The sequence below is a fragment of the Malaclemys terrapin genome, chromosome 6 (genome assembly GCF_027887155.1).
Source record: "Malaclemys terrapin pileata isolate rMalTer1 chromosome 6, rMalTer1.hap1, whole genome shotgun sequence".
NCBI lineage: Eukaryota > Metazoa > Chordata > Testudines > Emydidae > Malaclemys > Malaclemys terrapin.
In genome coordinates, this window is record NC_071510.1 from 44,271,267 (window position 1) to 44,290,818 (window position 19,552).

A 19,552-nucleotide genomic window follows, 5' to 3' on the forward strand; every position below is an offset into this window, starting at 1 on the left:
CCTTAGAGACTAACAAATTTATTTGGGCATAAGCTTTGTGGGCTATAACCCACTTCATCAGATGCATGGAGTGGAAAATACAGTAAGCAGGTATAAATATACAGCACATGAAAAGATGGGAGTTGTCTTACCAAGTTGGGGGTCAGTGCTAATTGAATTGGCCTCATTAGCACTGACCCCCAACTTGGTAAGGCAACTCCATCTTTATATGTGCTGTATATTTATACCTGCTTACTGTATTTTCCACTCTGTGCATCTGATGAAGTGGGTTATAGCCCACAAAACTTATGCCCAAATAAATTTGTTAGTCTCTAAGGTGCCACAAGGACTCCTCATTGTTTTTATACACCCCTGTGTATCTGGGTTAACACCCTGCATCCCAGAATGTTGTTAGAAGGTAGTGAGGGACTGTCTTTTTAAAGTGCTTATACATTTATTATCTTCAAACTAAATTTCTTCAGATAAGGCATCTGCCGTCGTCATAACCTAAGCTTGTGGCAAGTTTGAAGTTTTAAGGAAACTAATTTTGAGTTGTCTGATAGCAAAAAATGCTATAACTATAACTATTATCTATTACTTTACATTACAATAAATAAAAAATGACAAAACGGAATTTTACTACACTTTCAAAATAAACCAAACCAAACAACAAATAACTTACATTTGGATTGGGGGGAAAAATTCCAGCAGGAGAAATGTCAGCCCAAAATATAAATGTTCTTAATTAATCCCTGAAATTAGGGCTCATAATGAAAATGCCTTCCCTCCAGTTACTTTTAACACTATCATAACTCTATCATGCAGTATTTATATTGAGTCTCTGTGCAATATATTTGGTACACTCTATGGGAAAAATAGATTACACTTATCCTATAAGAGGCAAATATATTTTCTTGTGCTTGACTATTCAGTAATGCTGGGGTTTTTCCTTCTTGTCTGTATTGACATTCTTTTCCTTAAGAGGAGAGGAAAGCACAATTCATTATTATCTATTACTTCTTGTTTGCATTATATTAGCACCTTGAGGCCCCAACCAAGATCTGGGCCTCATTGTGTTAGGCATTATACTCACATATACTAACAGGTAGTCCCTGCCTCAAAGAGCTTAAAAGCTAAGGCCCTGATCCTGCAGTCCTTTGCCCTCTGTCAGATTGTTGAGCCTGCATGCAACAAATTGCTGAATCAGGGCTGAATGGACAAGACAAAGGATGAGGGAAGGAAGATTTATTGTCCCCATTTTACAGATGGGGAACTGAGGCATGTAGAGGTTAAATGCCTTGCCCAAGGTCACACAGGAAATCTGTGGTAGACCCAGGAATTGAAGCCAGATCTCCTGATTTTCAATCCAGCACCTCAGCCAAAACCATCCTTCCACTCTGGTATAACATTCCCATTGGCCTCAAAATCAGAAAGTTCTACCCAAGGAGATTTTCAGTTGAATTCTGCTGTTGATCAGTTTCTTTCTCACCAATAGGTGGAAACTGACATCCCGGTTTCTCAGGTGACACAAGGAACGATTATGCCATCCCCAAGTGAGGCAGGAAAAACACCATACAGAACAAGGATTTTTCCATAAGAAACTGTACCATAGCACCTGAAAAGACCTTGAAGCACATGCTCACACTTTCTCTGCTTGTTGCAGCCTGTTCATTGATGCAACAGGATATCAGAAATGTGAAGACCTGTTTTTTCTTATTCCTTTGGCGAGGATAATGAATGCTTTAACCGTTACTGCTTGATCATGATGAATTTATTGCAAAATTCTGTAATCTTTCCAGATCCATACCTAATGTCCAAGCCAACAGCCACCACTTGTGAACTAGCAAGTGTTGTCATGCTGCAGCTGAGGGGGAGGGAGGATGAAGGAACTGAACCTGCCAAACCTCTATAAGAGTCACAGACTTTTGAAGATGTAGGATCAATAACTAAATGGGACGCAGAAGTGTTTCCATCAGGCAGGCAGTTGTGCCATGTGTCACGTCAAAAATAAAGCGTAGTCACTAAGAAGTTGTGAATAATAAGCTAGAAAAAGTTTCTGTCTTTTTTTCTACAACATCCGCCCCCACCCCCCACCCCCAAAATGGTTGTCCAGCATAAAAGAGAAGGTCAAGGCTGCAACAACAAGCAGCTATTACATTAGCTATGATGCAGGGAAATAGACAATTTCTTGTTGAATTATGGACAGTATTTAATCAGAGTGGTGTGCAAACTCACAGATTGGAACTTTCTCTAGACAGATGTTTGGCCAGTTGCTGAGCAGCTGCTACAGGCTGTTCAAGATTAATGAATCTAAATTAACAGTATCTAAAATGCTTAAGTGGGAAAATGGGAGGAAATCTGATTAGTGCTACAAATCAACTGAGGTCCAGAGATTTCCTTTCTTTTGAACTGGAATGGCTTAGTCATCCTCTTTTCCCTTTTATCCAGGGTTCATGATACTTCACCCTTTCCATATTTAATCTTTCCTCTGCTTCCCTTTTTCAATCCCATCAGCCTTCAGCAATTCACCCTGACACTTCTCATTGCAGACACTAACCTGTGCTGAAAAGACTTCTCACTTTCCTGCCTGACCAATGACAAACCTCATATATCAATAACATGTGGTTAATTCCTTCTTTCTGTTATTTCCTTTTGGCTCAAGGAAATAACTTCTCAAGGTAATCAGGATATTTTGTCTGCAGCAAGCTGTACCTCTTGTGATCCTTTGTTAGATTGGCCATTATGGGTCTCATCCAACTCCCACAGAGGTCAATGGAAAGATTCTCATTGATTTTAATGGAAATTGGATCAGGCTGTCTTACTAGAGATGGGTCTGAACCACAGAAGTCCAGAGTTGGAGATGAAGAGTTATGGGATATTCTGAGCTGGGTCTCTGAGTCTTGCTCATCTGTTCTTAGAATCAGATCACTCTCTTCTCAGTACCACAAAATATATGCATTCTTCCCAGATTGCCTATAGCTACTCTGCTTGTGAGAAGCAAGACTACTTTTAAGAGAACTCTGGTCAACAATTTTGTTGAAAGAAAAGGAAGAGGTCCATCCACTGAGAAGATTCACCTCACCTGTAAGAAATGTGTTAAGGCTGAATTGCCACCATTGGAATGCAATTTATCATCTTCCCAGTTTCCGTAACAACAGGACTTTTTCAGAATCTGAAGCCTGAAGAAGTACCACATTGGAATACTGTGAGAGAGAAGCATTCCAGGCACTTCTATTCAGAAATCTTGACTTGTTTACATTTACAAAGGTATGGAAGAGAAAATATATCAACAGTTTTTGGAGTGCTGGATGTATAATATTAACCCCCAAAGGTTTGTTTATTTCTTCCCAGAATGATATATAAAAGACTGTAAACCAACACCTGAATACTGGAATAAGAGAATAATGTTTCACAATTAACAAAGCAACAGACTTAGCATGATTTTCTTTGGATGCATGGCAGGTTTCTTTTTGTATGATACTCTGAATTTCTTAGTACTTTCAAGATTTGGGCAGATTCTCCTGTCACAGACATGGAGGTAAATCTGGAATAACTCCAGATTTCAGTGGAAATTACTCCTGATTTACCCCATGTAATTGAGAACAGGATTGGGCCCTATCTTGTGTCAGATAACAGTGATGGAAATGTAAAAGGCAACAGTGTTGTAAAATCCTTTTGTAAGAGATATTTTGTTCTTCCATTTGTTCTTATCTCTGAATGTATTTTAATACATTTAAAACTTCTCTCCGAGGTCAGAAGATCTACAAACATAAAAATGAATGTAGCTTAGTATATGTTCAAACTTCTCTATGAAGGCATTGAAGTTAGTGGCACTTTACCAAGAAGGAATTTAAACCATTGTTTTGAAAACAGAATGTTATATAAGAGCTTCAAATTATTATAGTACTTAATACTTAGATCTTCAAAGCCCTGTATAAACATTGTTTAATTAACCCTCAAAAAACCCTCACCATCCTCCTGTCAGCTAAGTAAGCAACCATTATCATCCCCATTTTCCAGATGGGGAAAATGAGACATAGAAAGATTAAAGGATCCACCCAAGGCTATATATGAGTCACTGGCAGAGTTGGTAATAGAACCTTGGAGTTATGACTCCAAATCCCCTGCTCTGTGTGTCTGTCTAGACTTCTATACAGTCACAGTCAACAATATAGCTTCTCTATATTTTGTCTGTAAGGAAAATGCAGATTAGTAAATATTTTTGGATTTTGCATTTTTGAAACAGGCAGCTGAGTTACTATTCTCATGTCTAAGGAAATGTTTAAGGGAGCCAGTATGACCAAAACAATGATTATATCAACACACTAAACTATAGTTCAATTTTAAGATATGTTTGCGGAAGGACATTACAGAGACCACTTTAAATGGTCTGTAAATAGTTGTTTTAGCTTCTAACCCCTTCCCATTCTCTTTAAAACTCCTCTAGACTAGAAATTGTTTGAGGTACATTCTGGTTGTTGGAGTATAAAAGATAAAATGAAGCGTCCACTTCTTTATCATGTACTGCCACAAAAAGCATGCTAAATGGAGCAGCCTTTCCTGAGGCCAACTTCAAACTCCCCCTTTCTACTCCTGGTAACATTTGAAGGGGACAGGAGAGCCCTGAATCACTTATAAAGCTTTGTAAATTATCCTATTAATCTACCATGATGACACCTCTCTGTTAGACTGAATAATAACTAGGTGCTTCATTTACCTCAGTGATTTGACTTAGTACAGTCTGTGTTCGCTATAAATACGCAAATTCCATTTCCTTAGCTGCAAGTGCCAGTTCAGAGTGAATTATACCAAAAATCCAGCTGTTTTACTGGTAACAATAAAAACTACAGTACCTTATATTTCTCTTAGTGATAAACTCCCCCAATTGACTTGCATTACTCCTAACTGGTTACACATAACAGCTAGTTATTACTGTTTATGAAGTTACTGGTCCATAAAATGCCAGAACAAAGTAACTAAATATGGGGTAAAGGAACCCAGCTGGTACATATTGCTGTATGTAAGGTTTTAAATTCAAAAGGATCAAGAGAGAAAGACCTACATCTGTACCCATTTGCTGTGCTTCCTGATTACAGAGACTTTAACTGTACTGTAATGTCATGCTGTACAACAGTTGTAGTGAGGCAGTGGAAAAATGACAACAGCCACATAGATGATAGGCAGGAGAAGGTCTTCCCTGGTTCACACATTTTGCTCGCTTGAAGAGACCCAGGAGTCGCATTTACATTCAGTTGAGTCTGCACTGAAGTGTTACAGAAGATTCAAGTGCAACTATTCTTCAGGAATGAAGAGTAAAAGGGAGAGAGGTGACTATGATTTATGGTCACACGGATGAAGCTTTTATAGAAGATAATACATGTGTTCTGGCCATCACCATAAAATCAACTGTCCATAATTGGTCAGAGCTGCCAACTTAGCTTGATTATGAGCGTAACACTTTCTTTTAGGTCATGTCCATTATATCGGCCTAGTAAGTCAGAGCTCGAGTAAAGTTCATTCAGCCATTCCTGCCATTCCTCTTTACATTTCCCCCTCTTACACGTGCATGCTGACATTCAGGGAGGTCTCATATCCACATGGAGGTTGGATCTCTGTGCCTCCATGGATACATGCCTTGGGTGGACTGCGGCTGCAACGGTGGACTGCGGCTGTGGGTGGGCATGCATAGATAAAAAAATCTGATACTTTCCCTTTTTTTTTTTTTTTTTAACTGACCAGAACAAAACGCTCAGTGCTGTTTCTCTCGGTCTCTTTCTTTCTCTATCCCATGCTTCAGAAGTCTGTAACTGAGTTCATTATAGTGTGATAAATCAGCCAGCAAACTTGCATTATGGTGTGTTTGGGCAGCTCCTGCTCCTTAGTGACAGCTGCTTGGCACAGGATGTTGTAATTATCAACTCAAAAAAGAGATGCTTATAGGTGCTGAAAGCATAATGGCAGTGACTGAGCATGTCCTCAGCTTCCTCATGGGCCTCAGCTTCAAAAGCCCTGCTTAGGGGTTGGTTATATTGTTGGCTGTTGGCACCGTGGCTGTGGCAGGTCGCTGTCACTTTGGCACTTTAGAGAGCCGCTGTTCCCATAAAAGTCAATGGGCCTTTTTGTTATGCGTTAGCTGCTGACATATAACTGCTGCCACACAATTGGCATTTGTTAGTGCGTTTGTGTTCATTCTCTTTTTCTAAAATAATGTTTTTTTAAGGGAGGATAAACATACCATACTTGCCAATGACAATTTTTTAAAAAACCTTATTAATCATATGTCTGAAGAAAAAATCCAGTCGACCATTCGCTTGATCCCACACAAAATCACACTTCACACACTGTAGATAGTCTCATTGTGGGACCTGGTGAATGAAAGTGGCGGATAAGTGGTTAATGAGCCTCCTCTTACAAAAGCAGTCTAAAAGAGCTTGGCTTGTTGAGGCTAGCAAAATGAAGGCTGCGTGGGATATTATTGGTCTCTTTAAATACATCATGGGGGTAAACACCAAGGAGGGAGAAGAGCTTTGGAAGCTAAAGGTTGATGTTGGCACAAGAACAAATGGGTATAATCTAGCCATGAATAAATTTGGGCTGGAAATTAGGTTTCTAACTACCAGAGGAGTGAGGTTCGATTTTAAGATGGTGCTTGATACATTTATGAACAGTATTATGATGACGGGGTTGTCTAAAATAGAAAGGGACAGGACTGTCTGACCAAGGAGGTCCCTTTCAAGCCTATGTCCTAATGAATCAAAAAGACAATTTTGGAGTTCACAGAGTCTGAGTGGGACACTTCATTTATCAATGTACATGACCTTCTAAGCTTTTTGCCTCTGTTACAATACTTCACTTTAGTATCCATTGTGGACTACTCATAGTGTATAAAGTTTTGTACGTGTGTCTTTGCAGGATCAAGGCTCAAATCTTTAATCATAATGTCTTTAAAGTGCCCCATGTATAAAGCATTTCAGTGTGAAATAAAGAAGCAGGCAGCAATCATGATGACCAGGAAATCAGAACTTCAGCCAAAGATTCAGGAAGCAGTGACCAGAGCTAGACAGAACAGCAGATTTCCAAAACTCTTTTATAGGGGAGAAAGGTTAGTATTACATGGATGTGCTAAACCTTAGGTGCGGGGGGTGGGGTGGGGATGGAAAAAGCTTAGAATTTTCTCAAGAGACCTGTGGGAATTTCCTTCTATTCCCTATGTCAAGCTGCATCTCTGGGTTTCCTGTCTTCATCTGTGTGGCCAGGTTTTGTTTTCTCTTTGAATGGTCATGAACATAGTTACCTACCCAGATGCTATCAAGGGTGACTCTGAAATCTTTTCAGGTATTTTTAAATCCTGCTGTGTGATAGTTTGGTTTAGTTTCCAGTCATGATCTAATCAAGGACTCAGTAGTGTATTTACACAAATTCCACAGTCAGGGGTAAGTGCAGTGTTACACCACCATACCTGCCTAAGCTCAGGCTTTGGGGAGATTTTTCAGACCACCAACACTGCTTCAACAATCTCAGAACTTCCAATGAGTATAAATCATCCTAGGCATAGAAATCTACTCACCTTTTTTACAAAGAACCTATAGGTTTTTATCATGCAAACAGTTAAACATTTTACAGTATCTTGATATTCATAGGCCACAAAACAACACCGGCAGTTAATGGAGCAGTATTCTTCAGCTGAATTTTTACATATCAAAGTATCATAGACATTCACTATATTATTTTAATTGAGAAGAACCAAGCATGTACTACATTCATATTGAAATGGAAGGGAAATCTTTACTACTGAGTTTGTACAAAATCACAAAAGTGAAATCAATAAGTACATTAAAATCATTGAGGGGCTGATTCTGCAAATTCTTAGACCTGGTCTACATTTAGACTTGGTCTACAATAGGTTGACATAGCTGCGTCGGTTAGGAGCCTGAAAAAACCACACTCCTGAATGGCATAGCTATGCCAACCTAACCTGCACTGTAGATGCAGCTCTACTGATGGAAGAACACATCCATTGATGGAGCCACTGTCGCTCAAGGAGCTGGTATTCCTATATTGATGGAAAAATCCCTTCAGTCAGCGTAGACTGAATCTACACTACGGGATTATGCTGGCATAGGTATGGTGACCTAACTATGCTAGTATAGTCTCTGTAATGTAACCATACCCTTAGTCATGTTCAATCCTGCAAACCTTCACTTGATTTCAGCTAGAGGATCACATGAGCAAGGATTGCAGGATAAGATCCTATGATTTCATATACACTAGGATAATTAAACTGTTACACTACATTAATCTCTGCCTGCTTTGCAGTGTGTGCTAGATACACCTGGTGCAGTAGAGCAATAATTGAGAGTGTAATGTGTGTGTACCTTGTACGTGCTGCCAGTTGAAGTTGCTTTTGTTTTCAGTAAGCGGTGGCATTCTGAAACTACACGAAGGGCCCCGAAGAAGCTACTATTTGGGGCACATCGGTAGAGCCCGATGTTTCTTGAAAATGCAGAATAACATGAAATAAAATGAAAAACCACAATTAAAGTGACATAAAATGAGAAACTCACCCCACAGCAGCTGCTCCCTTGGCTCCTGTCAATAGGGCTGCGCCTGGCTCCCCACTCCAGTAGGCTGCATGATCTGGAAAAGTGATGAACCAACCTGTCTAAGGAAAATAGAATCAATAAACAACAACAACAAAAACCCTGCCTCTGGGAGTTTAACTGCTGAAGGGGAGAAGAGTTCATAGAACCTGCATCCCAGGCACTACAGTTTTTTTTTTATGGTTTCATCCATCATCCCTTCTGCTGAGGTCTTTATTACAGCCCTAGCATTAGAGTTAGCCCCTTGTTTGTCTCCAAAAGTGGAAAATGGGCTATCTTCTTTTTAATGAAATACACAAGTATTTTTGAAGGTCTTTCCCACTCTTACTCCATGTCGATGAGTGACGGTGGGGAGCTCTTCCTCCTGAATCTGATCACTAGGGGACCAGGGTGGTGGAAGGGCAGCCCTCCACTGATGGTGTATGTTAGGGATCAACCAGTTGAAGTGTGTGTCAGGGGGTGGAGGGAGAATGGTTCTCGCCTTGCAGTTGCCATTATTTATTGATCAGTCACAGAGGCTGGAGTGTGATGGGTGTGGAACTGTTAGCCTGATGGGGCTCTCTTTTCCCTGGCCAAGCAGTGAAACACAACTGTTAGCCAAGGGAGATGACTTCTGTCTGTATTACCTCTTTGTAATTCTTCTTCAGGAAGAACCCACCTCCCACATTAGAATGTCAACAGATTCCTCTGTGCCTGACTGCAACCTGTGACAGTATCCATCCCAGGGAAAGGACAGGAATGAGTAATCAAATAGCCATAATGTAATTCAAATACAAGGAATGCAGGGGGGGAAAAAACTCAGCCCATCCAATGACAGATTGCCTGGAGTACCTCAAAGAAAATGGAGTTATGAAATGTGAATGATATTATATTTTCCTAATAGGAGGCAGCAACTCAGCAGCAAAGGGACTAACCTAACAGCCAGCCTAGTGACTGAGACGTATTTAACCCTAGCTAATTGGATGGGAATTGTAAGAGTTCCTTCAGGGAAATGGGGTACAGATTATTAGGAGAAGTGGTGTATTATATGGTTTACAGGTAATCTGTAAGAGACTAGTCTGGGGTTCTATGGGCTGGCTTTCATGGGCTGATTCTACTGTGACTTTTCTGACATCTGAGATTTCTTAGATTGAGACTTCATGGGGTTACCACAGTGAACTCAGAACTAGCCAGCAGACATAGCAGCTATAGCTCAAAGAAGTTTAGTAGCAGATTAGCTGATAGTGCTCTGTGGCACCAATACCGAAAAGTGCTTTAGCATGCGCTTAATTTTAAGCACATGCATAGTCTGATTGACTTCAAGTTAAACATGTTTAAATACCTCACTGGATCAGGGCCTAAATTCAATTTTCAAGTTTCTTTTGTAAGTCATCTTTAAAGGTTGGAAGTAAATCCTGCTGTCCTACTTCATATGGAGGTACATAAAACAGTTCTCTGCTCCTTTCAAAACCAAAGAGAAAAAAGAGAGCAGAGACAACTATAGTGTAAATGGAGCAGCCTTTCTGACTTTTGTAGAGTTGCACCCACTTACACCAGGCCTGAATTTGGCCCAATGTTCCTGAATTTATGAAGCTGTCTTCATTTCCTGCTCCTCAAAGTTGGGGCTGCCTGTGTTTAGTGAGACCAAACATATAAGAGAGAATCCTCACTTCTGAAAACTAAGAGAGAAAAGAGTTAATAGTTTGAAGCTAGTGTGTTTATTAGACCAGAGATCGGCAACCTTTGGCACGTGGCCCATCATGGAAAGCCCCTGTTGGGCTGGGACGGTGGCCAGCACATCCATGGGCCCACGCCGCTTCCCGCCACCCCCATTGGCCTGGAACGGCAAACCGCGGCCAGTGGAAGCTGCGATTGGCCGAACCTGCGGACGCTGCAGGTAAACAAACCGTCCCAGCCCGCCAGCGGATTTCCCTGATGGGATGTGTGCCAAAGGTTGCCGATCCCTGTATTAGACTTTCTCCCCCGCTGGCTTCCGTCATACAAGATGTGCTTCGTGATACATTCTCATTCTTCCCTGTGTGCAGCACAGTAGATCCCTAAAGATTAGTATTGTGCTGAGGCAGAAGATTTCCTGATCTGAGCTGAAAAAAGGGAGGGAAGAGAAGGATGGCGATGGTAAGTGAGATTTGTCTCACACCAATTAACTTGCATGTGGAAGAGTGATTGAATTAGCCACAATGAAATAATACCAGCAGTCATTTTGCACAGCGACTCACACACAATAGCCTTGAGACTTTACAATCAGTCATTTGTTGAAAGAAATGCATCTGCTGCTATGTAGCATATTAAACATATAGCTGCATAGATACACCCACAAAAGTAAGGAGTAGTTGGAATTTGTTTGCTTAGAGCTGATTTACCACACTGTATCTGAAAAGTGTTAGTAAGCTTTAAAAATCAAGCAAGAGAGGAGAGTGACACAATGTCTGCAATCTGCTTGGAACATGGTGAGCCAAATTTGGCTCTCCATTTCACTGATACATTCCAGTTGTTTTAGACCAGGGATCGCCAACCTTTGGCACACGGCCCATCAGGGAAATCCGCTGGCAGGCCAGAACTGTTTGTTTACCTGCAGCGTCCGCAGGTTCGGCTGATCACAGCTCCTACTGGCCACAGTTCACCGTTCCAGGCCAATGGGGGCTGTGGGAAGCGGCATGGGCCCATGGATGTGTTGGCCGCCGCTTATTGCACCTCCCATAGGCCAAATGAAATAAATACCAGAGGAGGAACACATGCAAAATCCTACACAACCCATGCAAGAAACAGTAACTAATCCAACACTTCTCAAATATAAACCTTAAAAGACAACAACCACTGAGTCTCACCTAGAGAGAGGCCACCAATATGCTCTAGTAAATGTCTTTACCTTAGCTGTCAGTTTTGAATACAGAGGTCGAGAGCCTAGCCCACTAAAACCTCAGAGGTGAGATCCATAATCAAGAACCGTTTCTCAAAGAGTGCAGTGCTGCATCTCTATGCCAGCATAATGTCCTGTGGAAGCTGTGGGTTCTAAAGGAAGGTCACAGGAAGATTTAAGTCTAGTGCAATTGGAAAGACTTAAATTCAGATCAGAGGCAGTCCTGACACTAGCCTGTTTGTCCACTTCTCCCACAAATGTCTCTGCACCTTCATCCATGCTACCCATTATGCATGGAAGACCCTTCCTCAACTAAGCCATAAAATCCCTTCCCAAGACCCACTTCTCCTGTGACGGCTACAAGAAATCAGCCAATTAAGGAGGGCCAAGGTGATGGTCAGTTGGGACAGCTGATACTACTTATTTCTTCACAAAATAATACCTCCATCAAGTTGTGTGTTAAGCCAGCTATGTGACTGTGCAAACATTACCTTCAGTCTCTCTCACCTCCTATTATTTTCTATGCTCATTGCGGATTAGATCGGGTTCCCATTGTAATCAATGGCAAAAGTCCCATTGACTTCATTGGTGATGGCTCATGCCCTGGTTGCATCTTGGTTCAAATTAGATTGCAATCTTGTTGGGACAAAGACTGTTTTTACCTCTGTGTTTGTACAATGCCTGGAACAACAGGGCTCCAATCCAGATTGGTGTTTTGGGTGGTAATATAAATATTAAACAATAATAGTACAGGAACAGTAATAATAATTAGTACAAGTGATAAATAATAAATAGGTGGAGGGGACAAAAACAGAAACAGAAAGAAAAGAAATGCAAACTCAGGGATGAGCTAAGATTTCTGCTTCAAGACACTGCCAGCTCTGTAAAGAAAGGTAAAACAGCCAGTCAATGTCCAAGTGCAGCAAAGTGCTTAGCTACACTAAATTGGTGTGTGAATGCCTGTGGGTGGGGCTAAGTCTTCCACTTTGCCTAAAGCAGTGAGAACCCTAGAGCTGGTGCTGCCTCAGAATCAGGAGGTCATCAGGCTAGATGCTCTACCTCTACCCTATCCACAATGATTTTGTAGCCCCTCATTACAGGATTATCTCTGAAATCCAACCCTGTTGTTGGTGAGTGACATGTGCTATTCAAGTTTGGGAAGCTGTCAGATCAAATCAATCCAATCCAGTCATTTATGCCTACTAATTCTGAGTCTGCCTCAAATGGCAAAAGAGGGTTGAGGGCAGCGCCTTGAAATATCTCATTGTACAATAGTTGTTGCAAAGAAGTTTTTGTAAAATATCTTTCTAACATTGCATAGCCTGTCACAAATAATTCTTATCAGCCATTGTTTCCCACTTATAGTCTTAACCAAATATGTTAAAACATTTCCTTACTCTGTTATTTTAAAACATTATAGGGCTAAATTCTGTTTTTAATTATAGATGTAATTGATTTCACTGGGGATACTCCAGATTTACACGGATGCTGAATTTGAGAGACTGTATCCTGGAAAGCAATGACTCTAAAAAGGATATAGGGGTCAAATAGGACAAGCGAGTTAACATGAGTTCCCAATACAACAGTGTGGCAAAAAGGGCTAATGTGATCCTTGAATGTAAAATGTGAGTAGTGGGTGGGAATAGGGAAGTGATTGTACCTTTGTACAGAGCTTTGGCGAGACTGATATAGGCATACTGCATCCAGTTCTGGTGCCCACCCTTTGAAAAAAAGAAGAGCTTTAACATGATTCAAGGGCTGGAGAAACTGCCTTACAGTGAGAGACTTAAAGAAGTCAACCTGTTTAGTTTAGCAAAAAAGAAAATGATAGGTGACTTGATTACAATGTGTGAAGTACCTTCACAGGGAGAAAATACTGACCACTTAAAGGGCTTTTTAGCAGAGAAAGGCATAATAAGGACCAATGGATGGAAGTTAAATTCAGACAAATTCAAATTAGAAATAACACACAATTTTTTAACAGTGAGGGTGATTAGCTATTGAACAAACTGCCAAAGGAAGTGATGCATTCTCCAGTTCATGGTGTCTTCAGATCAAGACTGGATGCCTTTCTAGAAGATATGCATTAGTCAAACGCAAGTTATTGGGTTCAATACAGGGGAAACTGGCTGAAATTCAGTGGACTGTATAATACAGGGGTAAGACTAGATAATCTAATGAATTCCTTCTGGCCTTAAAATCTATACAACTATGTCTATACAACCTATCTCTCTCTCTCTCGGCAAAATCTAAGTAAAAGACATTTTATTTGCTGCTGCTTTTGACTGTTAAAATAGATGTTATTAAATTTTAATATTTTGTATTGCAAAGTGTCCTGCAATCCATGGGTGAAAAAATCCTGACCCAGTTCAAGTTCATGACTTCAGTCAAGCCAGGATTTCATCCCAGTGTGTGAAGGATGCTGTGTAAGGATTCTGTAAGCTCTTACTACCAAGAATAGACTACCTGAGGTACAAAACACCAGGCTCAGTGGGAATCTTTGTAGGGTGAGACCTTCAATGCATCTTTTAAAATATGACTTCCTGAGTGTAACATATTTAGCTGAATAACTGTAAGGGGCCTAATTCTCTCTATTGTCAATGAGAGTTACACATGTGCTTGGAGATGAGAATAGGTCCTTTCATGTAGAATTCTCTATTGATATCAATGGGAGCTCTCTGTTTCTTCTCCAACTCACCACTCCCTCCTCCAATTTACTACTCTCCTGTTTTAATTAGAGGGGGCTATAATTTTACACTGCTACCTGTTTTGAACAATTTGTTTTGTCTGGTTTATCTTGAACTTTACATTTTATCTCTAATTTTTCCCTAAAGTATTTTGACTCATAGTAGCTCTTCCAATCTTGTTGCTGTGGTGAAATGAGACCTTTTTCACCAGTATAGGGGAGATTTTTAAAGTCTCAATTGCCATACCTCCCATTCAAAGTCAATGGGAGTTGAATACCCGTGCCTTTATAAACCTACCCCTAGATAATTCCTGAGTAACCACACTAAGAGCAGAATTTGACTCTAAAGTTTTTGGTATATCTCCTTCTAGAGTCTCCTCCCACTGAAGTCAATGGCAGCATGATTGGGCCCTGTGTTTGCTAACTGGATTTTTCCTCAGCTCATATTTCTGTCACATCATATTGTATATATTTGATTTATGTGTGTTGTTCTTATATTTAATCTGTGCCCACTTAGTCACATTCACTGCCATTTTGTATTTATTTAGCACTCCATTTTGCACAGAAAGGTAACTGTGATAGATACAATTTGACAAGTTGCAAATACGTATTCTGTGCAGATCTATTTTGCTGCAGTTGACATACAGGGCTTTGGAATGATGGGATGTTGTGTTTTGCATTTGACAGTTTGTTATGGGACAAGTTATTTACCCAATAGTTATTTTATATAAGAGTATTTTGCTGTAGCTGTGAGTTCTCTGTAAAGCAATATTTAACAATTCTTACTTATTTTACTCTCCATTGTGATGTCCTCTTAGAAACTTGACAATAAAATCTCTTCACCACTGGGTCAAACACTGATGCTTCTCTGTGTTTCAAATGGAGATGAAAAGAACAAAGTTAAAATGTCTCATTTGTTTATCAGCAATCCCTCTGTGATAATATTAAAAGGAACGCAGTGAAAGTTTTGCTGTTAACTTCAATGGGGCCAGGATTACCCCCACATTCTCTGCCTAACAACAGTTACTAGGTGGGTCACGCATTTTAAAAAATGTGATATGTGGTAAGTGGATCTGACCTGTCCCTCTCATCCATGAAAGGAAATGAGAGAGTCCTTAATGATATGTGGGGGGAGAGGGAGAGGAAGACCCAAAAGGAAGTGAAATGGTTGACCGGGAACCAATGCTATGACATGAGGAATTTTCAAGCCCCTTCCCGATGAAAGATGGAGCAGCTGGTCACAGTCCTTCAGAGTCCTGAATGTGGCAATAATATCATTATTTGGCAAGTGCAAGATCCCTGAGCTGATAAAGGTTCTGAAGAGTTTTTTCTAATCTGTCTAGTAGCTCTTAGAGTGCTTCAGATCCCTCCAATGCCACCTTAGCCACTGCAATACTAATATTCAAGAAAACTGGTGTGGAATAAAAGACCCAATATCTCAGATGAAGAGAGAGCCAGCCTCTTATCAATAACTGAAACATTCCTTGAGATCACCCCTTCCCCAGCCTCCTCAGAATCTCCTTATCAGCTGGCACAAAGGGGACTGTGGCCTGGTCTTTTTGACCACAATTGGACAACTCCCCAACCAAACCATATGATGTCAATGTATTAACTCTCCTCAACCTTTTTTAATACCAACCGTTGGGAACTGTACAAATAATGACTGAAGAGTTTTGAACTGCATCATTTCCAAAATATCCCTATATCATGAGCAGTAATTGAAGACTTCTGTTAGTGGCAAGGGACTGTTTACTCAATCAATTATTTCCCAGTTTGAAGTAGCTGAATTGGAACGGGAACAATTAATAAAAGGCAAAGAAAGCAGAGCAATTAGATCCAACAGGATGTGAACTCTTAGACTATTGCTGCATACCTCAGGCATGTTGTGAGCCACAAAGCCTAAGTCATGCACTGGTGGCCCAGGAATGTGCACCCTATTTTGGCATGGTGCTTAATTTCTATTTGAAACTTGCTCCACGTTTGCTGAATTTGGGCCTCTCTCCAAGACACTTGACTGCAGTCCAGACTCGATATTTATTTTGTGGTGAATACTTAATAATATGAATAGAGATGAATGTAAGACAGTAGATACAGATTTGCGTCTGTCAGGGGAGGGTTTGGGCCTGGCTCTTGTTATAACTTTCTATCATCCTTTATTTTTAAAAAATCCCAATGGTGGGGAGGACATGAAAATAAAGGGCCAGATCCTCAGATGGTTTAAATTGCCATAGCTCCAGCGATTTCAATGTCAACATACCAATTTACATCACTTGAGGACCAGGACCAAAAAAATCTATGTCAAACAGTAACACCACACTTTAAAGGACTCACTGATAAAGGGATTTGAGACCAGAGTCTCTCAGAAATGGAATCCTTTGGTACAATGCACTATCATCATGAGAAAACAGGGAGCCATTCCTAGCTTGCGTCAGCAGTGTCCAACCTGTGGTCTGGCCCTGGAGGCTTGACATGGTGGCTGTCAAAGGTGACTGTTAGGAAGAAAATGTGTATTTGATTATGAATGGGAAGTGTGCTCCTTGAGTCACACCCTATGATTTTTAATCTGAAATGTCTGAATCAGCCCTGTTGATATGAGGAGGAAGGAGAGGACACCTGGAGCAGCCCTGGTGTGGGCCCAAGGGGGTCTGAGCATCTTCCTTCCCTATTGTGGTTGCTCAGCAGCTTCCCTTTGGCCATCAGCTATGCTGCATGAGAGGAAAGTAGTTCTGGCTACTCTGTTGTTGCTTCCCTGACAGGCTGTGGAAGCCCGAGAGAGTGCTTTACTGGCACTACCTGACCCCAGAGGATGGCTCTTCTCACCCACACCAAGAAACCCAGGAGAGGAGGAAAAAGAGTCGAAGCTGAGAACCAACAACCAATTATGGGTCCCAGATTCTCTGCTCCAGTACAGCCTAAGGACTGCTCTAACTTTCCCCAGCTGTCTATGGTGCCTTAGAGACCATATGCCGGCTGAGGATAGCTGGAATGCAGACCATACCAACCACTCCTATACATAACCCATGCACTAGGAGCTGTCAGAAGGGAGGTGAAAGAGTCAAATATGGTGACTCTGTGCCGACTGAGGTCTCCCCCATACTGAGGGAATCCCCATCAGGGGATTGTAAGTGGTTTCTCTTCCCTTTGCATCACAAATGGAGTGGAGCATGATGGAGAATATGCCCTAAAATCTTAATTGGGGCTCCCTGACCTTTATGAAATAACATATTTGATGCTCAGGCAGGAAAGTTTGGGCACCACTGGCTTGTAGGAACCTATTGGTGGTAGGGCAGGAGAAGCCATGAGTTCCCTGCATTCCTTGCCTTATATATGGGGATTGGGACTTCTGAAGTGCCAGGGCATGAGAATCCTGGCTTGTATCATGGGCTCTTTTCCACACCGTGAACTCCTTCTCGTGCTTCCTACTGAGTTGCAGTCAGCACTCATGGAGACACTCTTCACAGGCTGGCTCTTGTCTCTGGCAGACGAGCCACGGAGGAGGTACAGGTCGTCCTGGGGCTCTATGCTGGATTATTTCAGCATCAAATTGAAATATGAATACAATATTTGTATGCAGTATGCAAGGGTCAGCATCTGCTGTGTGTGGCATATATGTCCATTTCCCCTCACGCTGTGGCTGCTTTCTCCTTGTGTCCTAACACTGAGGAAGAACAGGGGCATGTGGGTTTTTTCACTAGTATCCATCGGAACACATCCCTGAGCAGTCTATGGCTGTGTAAATAGGCTGTTTTCTAGAGAACTTTGCTCCCATTCTATAACATCTGAATGAGCGGGCACTGGGTCAGAGAGTGGTCTGTAAACTTAAATTATCCAAAGCTCACTGTAACTTTCCTGTGTATTGATTCAACAAACTGGGTGCAATTAGATGTACAGTTTAGGTGGGATTCACCAGTGTGCAAGCAGCCTGCAAGAGGCCTATGCATCACTTAGGTCCCATTTACTTTTCAGGTCTTAATTAGGACTGAAGTGGTGCATAGGCTTTGTGTTAGCTGTCCACAGAGGGGTGAATTTCAATGTCTGTGAAACCAAATAAATGGGGCAAATTCACCAGTACACTTTGGCTGCTTTGTGCCACTCCAGCAACACAAAGCAGCTGGAAACACAATTTAATTGACCAGTTAAACTGGGCTTTCAGCTGCTTTATGTAGCTAGTACAGTGCAAAGTTGTCAGAGTATACCAGAGTATAAATCTGGTTCAGTATTTTTAAATATTAAATCCTTTAATTAAAGTTTGTGTTCAAAAGGATAGACTAAAAAATATGCTTAAGGGCTTTATGAATTGGTCCATTAGTAGTGAGTTCTTTCAGCAGATATTTGAAAGGTTCTATCAGCAACATTGACTAAACCCTTGGTCCATCTTGTGTTATTTTTTTCTTTTACCTTCGAGCAACAGTGTAAATCATATTTGTGAGAATGAAATATCTGCCTTATCCCAGCTGTAGCATGAAACAGACAGAGCAAGTGGCAGTTTAATTTAAGATGAACAAGCGATAAGCAGAGAGCCATGGAGTAGATTGGATTTAATTAAAAGAGGGCATACTTTATCTTCTTGGATTATGTGAATGTTTTATTTTGTTTCCTCCCTCTCCCTCCTCCCCAAATTTTTCTTTGGAGCTGAATGAAAAGGATCAGCTGCTGTTAGAGAAATCAAAATGGAAATGGTATGAGAGAAGCTTCATCTCCTTCCTGCGTTTTTTCCCTTTGTTTTTACTTGTGGAAAAGCAATATTCACTCTCATATTCAGAGGAGTCATCCAAGTTTACTGATGATAACCGCTCTCCTAATGACTGCCAGGGTCTCAGTGCCATGTCTTGTAAAGCAAAACTGTGCCCTCTCTATAACTATATTAACACACTTCTTACAGTGATCTGGCTGATGACAGAACTCCTAATGACATCTATGGCATTCTTTCCACTATATGCCCAGTACTGTACTGGAAAACCCTCCCCCATCCATAGTGTACATATGCATCTGGGCACCCTCCTACCCTTTCCCCCAAATTCACTTCTAACATGCATTTTATGTTCCCTTTACAGTTGTTCAGCACATCAAACGACACAATATTGTTCTAAAAAGAGAGCTGGGAGAAGGAGCCTTTGGGAAAGTCTTCTTGGCCGAGTGCTATAACCTTTCTCCAGAGCAGGACAAGATCTTGGTGGCGGTGAAGGTAAGAGAGTCTAGGATTTCCATTGTTAATTCATGGTTTCAACTAATGCTGTTTTATTTGTAAATGATCCTGTTTGCCTGTTCAGTAAGCCCTGTGTAACTCCTGTGATATATGTGCAAGGGCTCACGAGGCTGATGGACTGTCAAGAGAATATGATATTTGATCTGGCTGTGGGTTATAAAATGAGAGCTGAGTTTCATAAAGAAAAGCGGGGGGGAAATGACTGTCACAACAGGGCAAAATCT

General features: G+C 41.1%; 1 protein-coding gene across 5 annotated transcripts in view; it reads left to right on the top strand.

Moving 5' to 3' along the window:
- The window catches only part of NTRK2 (neurotrophic receptor tyrosine kinase 2), a 283,920-nt gene that overhangs the window by 191,104 nt on the left and 73,264 nt on the right, over positions 1 to 19,552 (top strand). For 3 of the 5 annotated variants that reach the window (XM_054031461.1, XM_054031462.1, XM_054031460.1), the window contains one exon: positions 19,177 to 19,307. In XM_054031461.1, the coding sequence (XP_053887436.1) occupies positions 19,177 to 19,307 (131 nt within the window). Of the gene's footprint in view, positions 1 to 1,474; positions 1,994 to 13,767; positions 14,975 to 19,176; positions 19,308 to 19,552 lie in introns of those variants that run through there. The other 2 variants (XM_054031463.1, XM_054031464.1) reach the window with 2 other exon arrangements.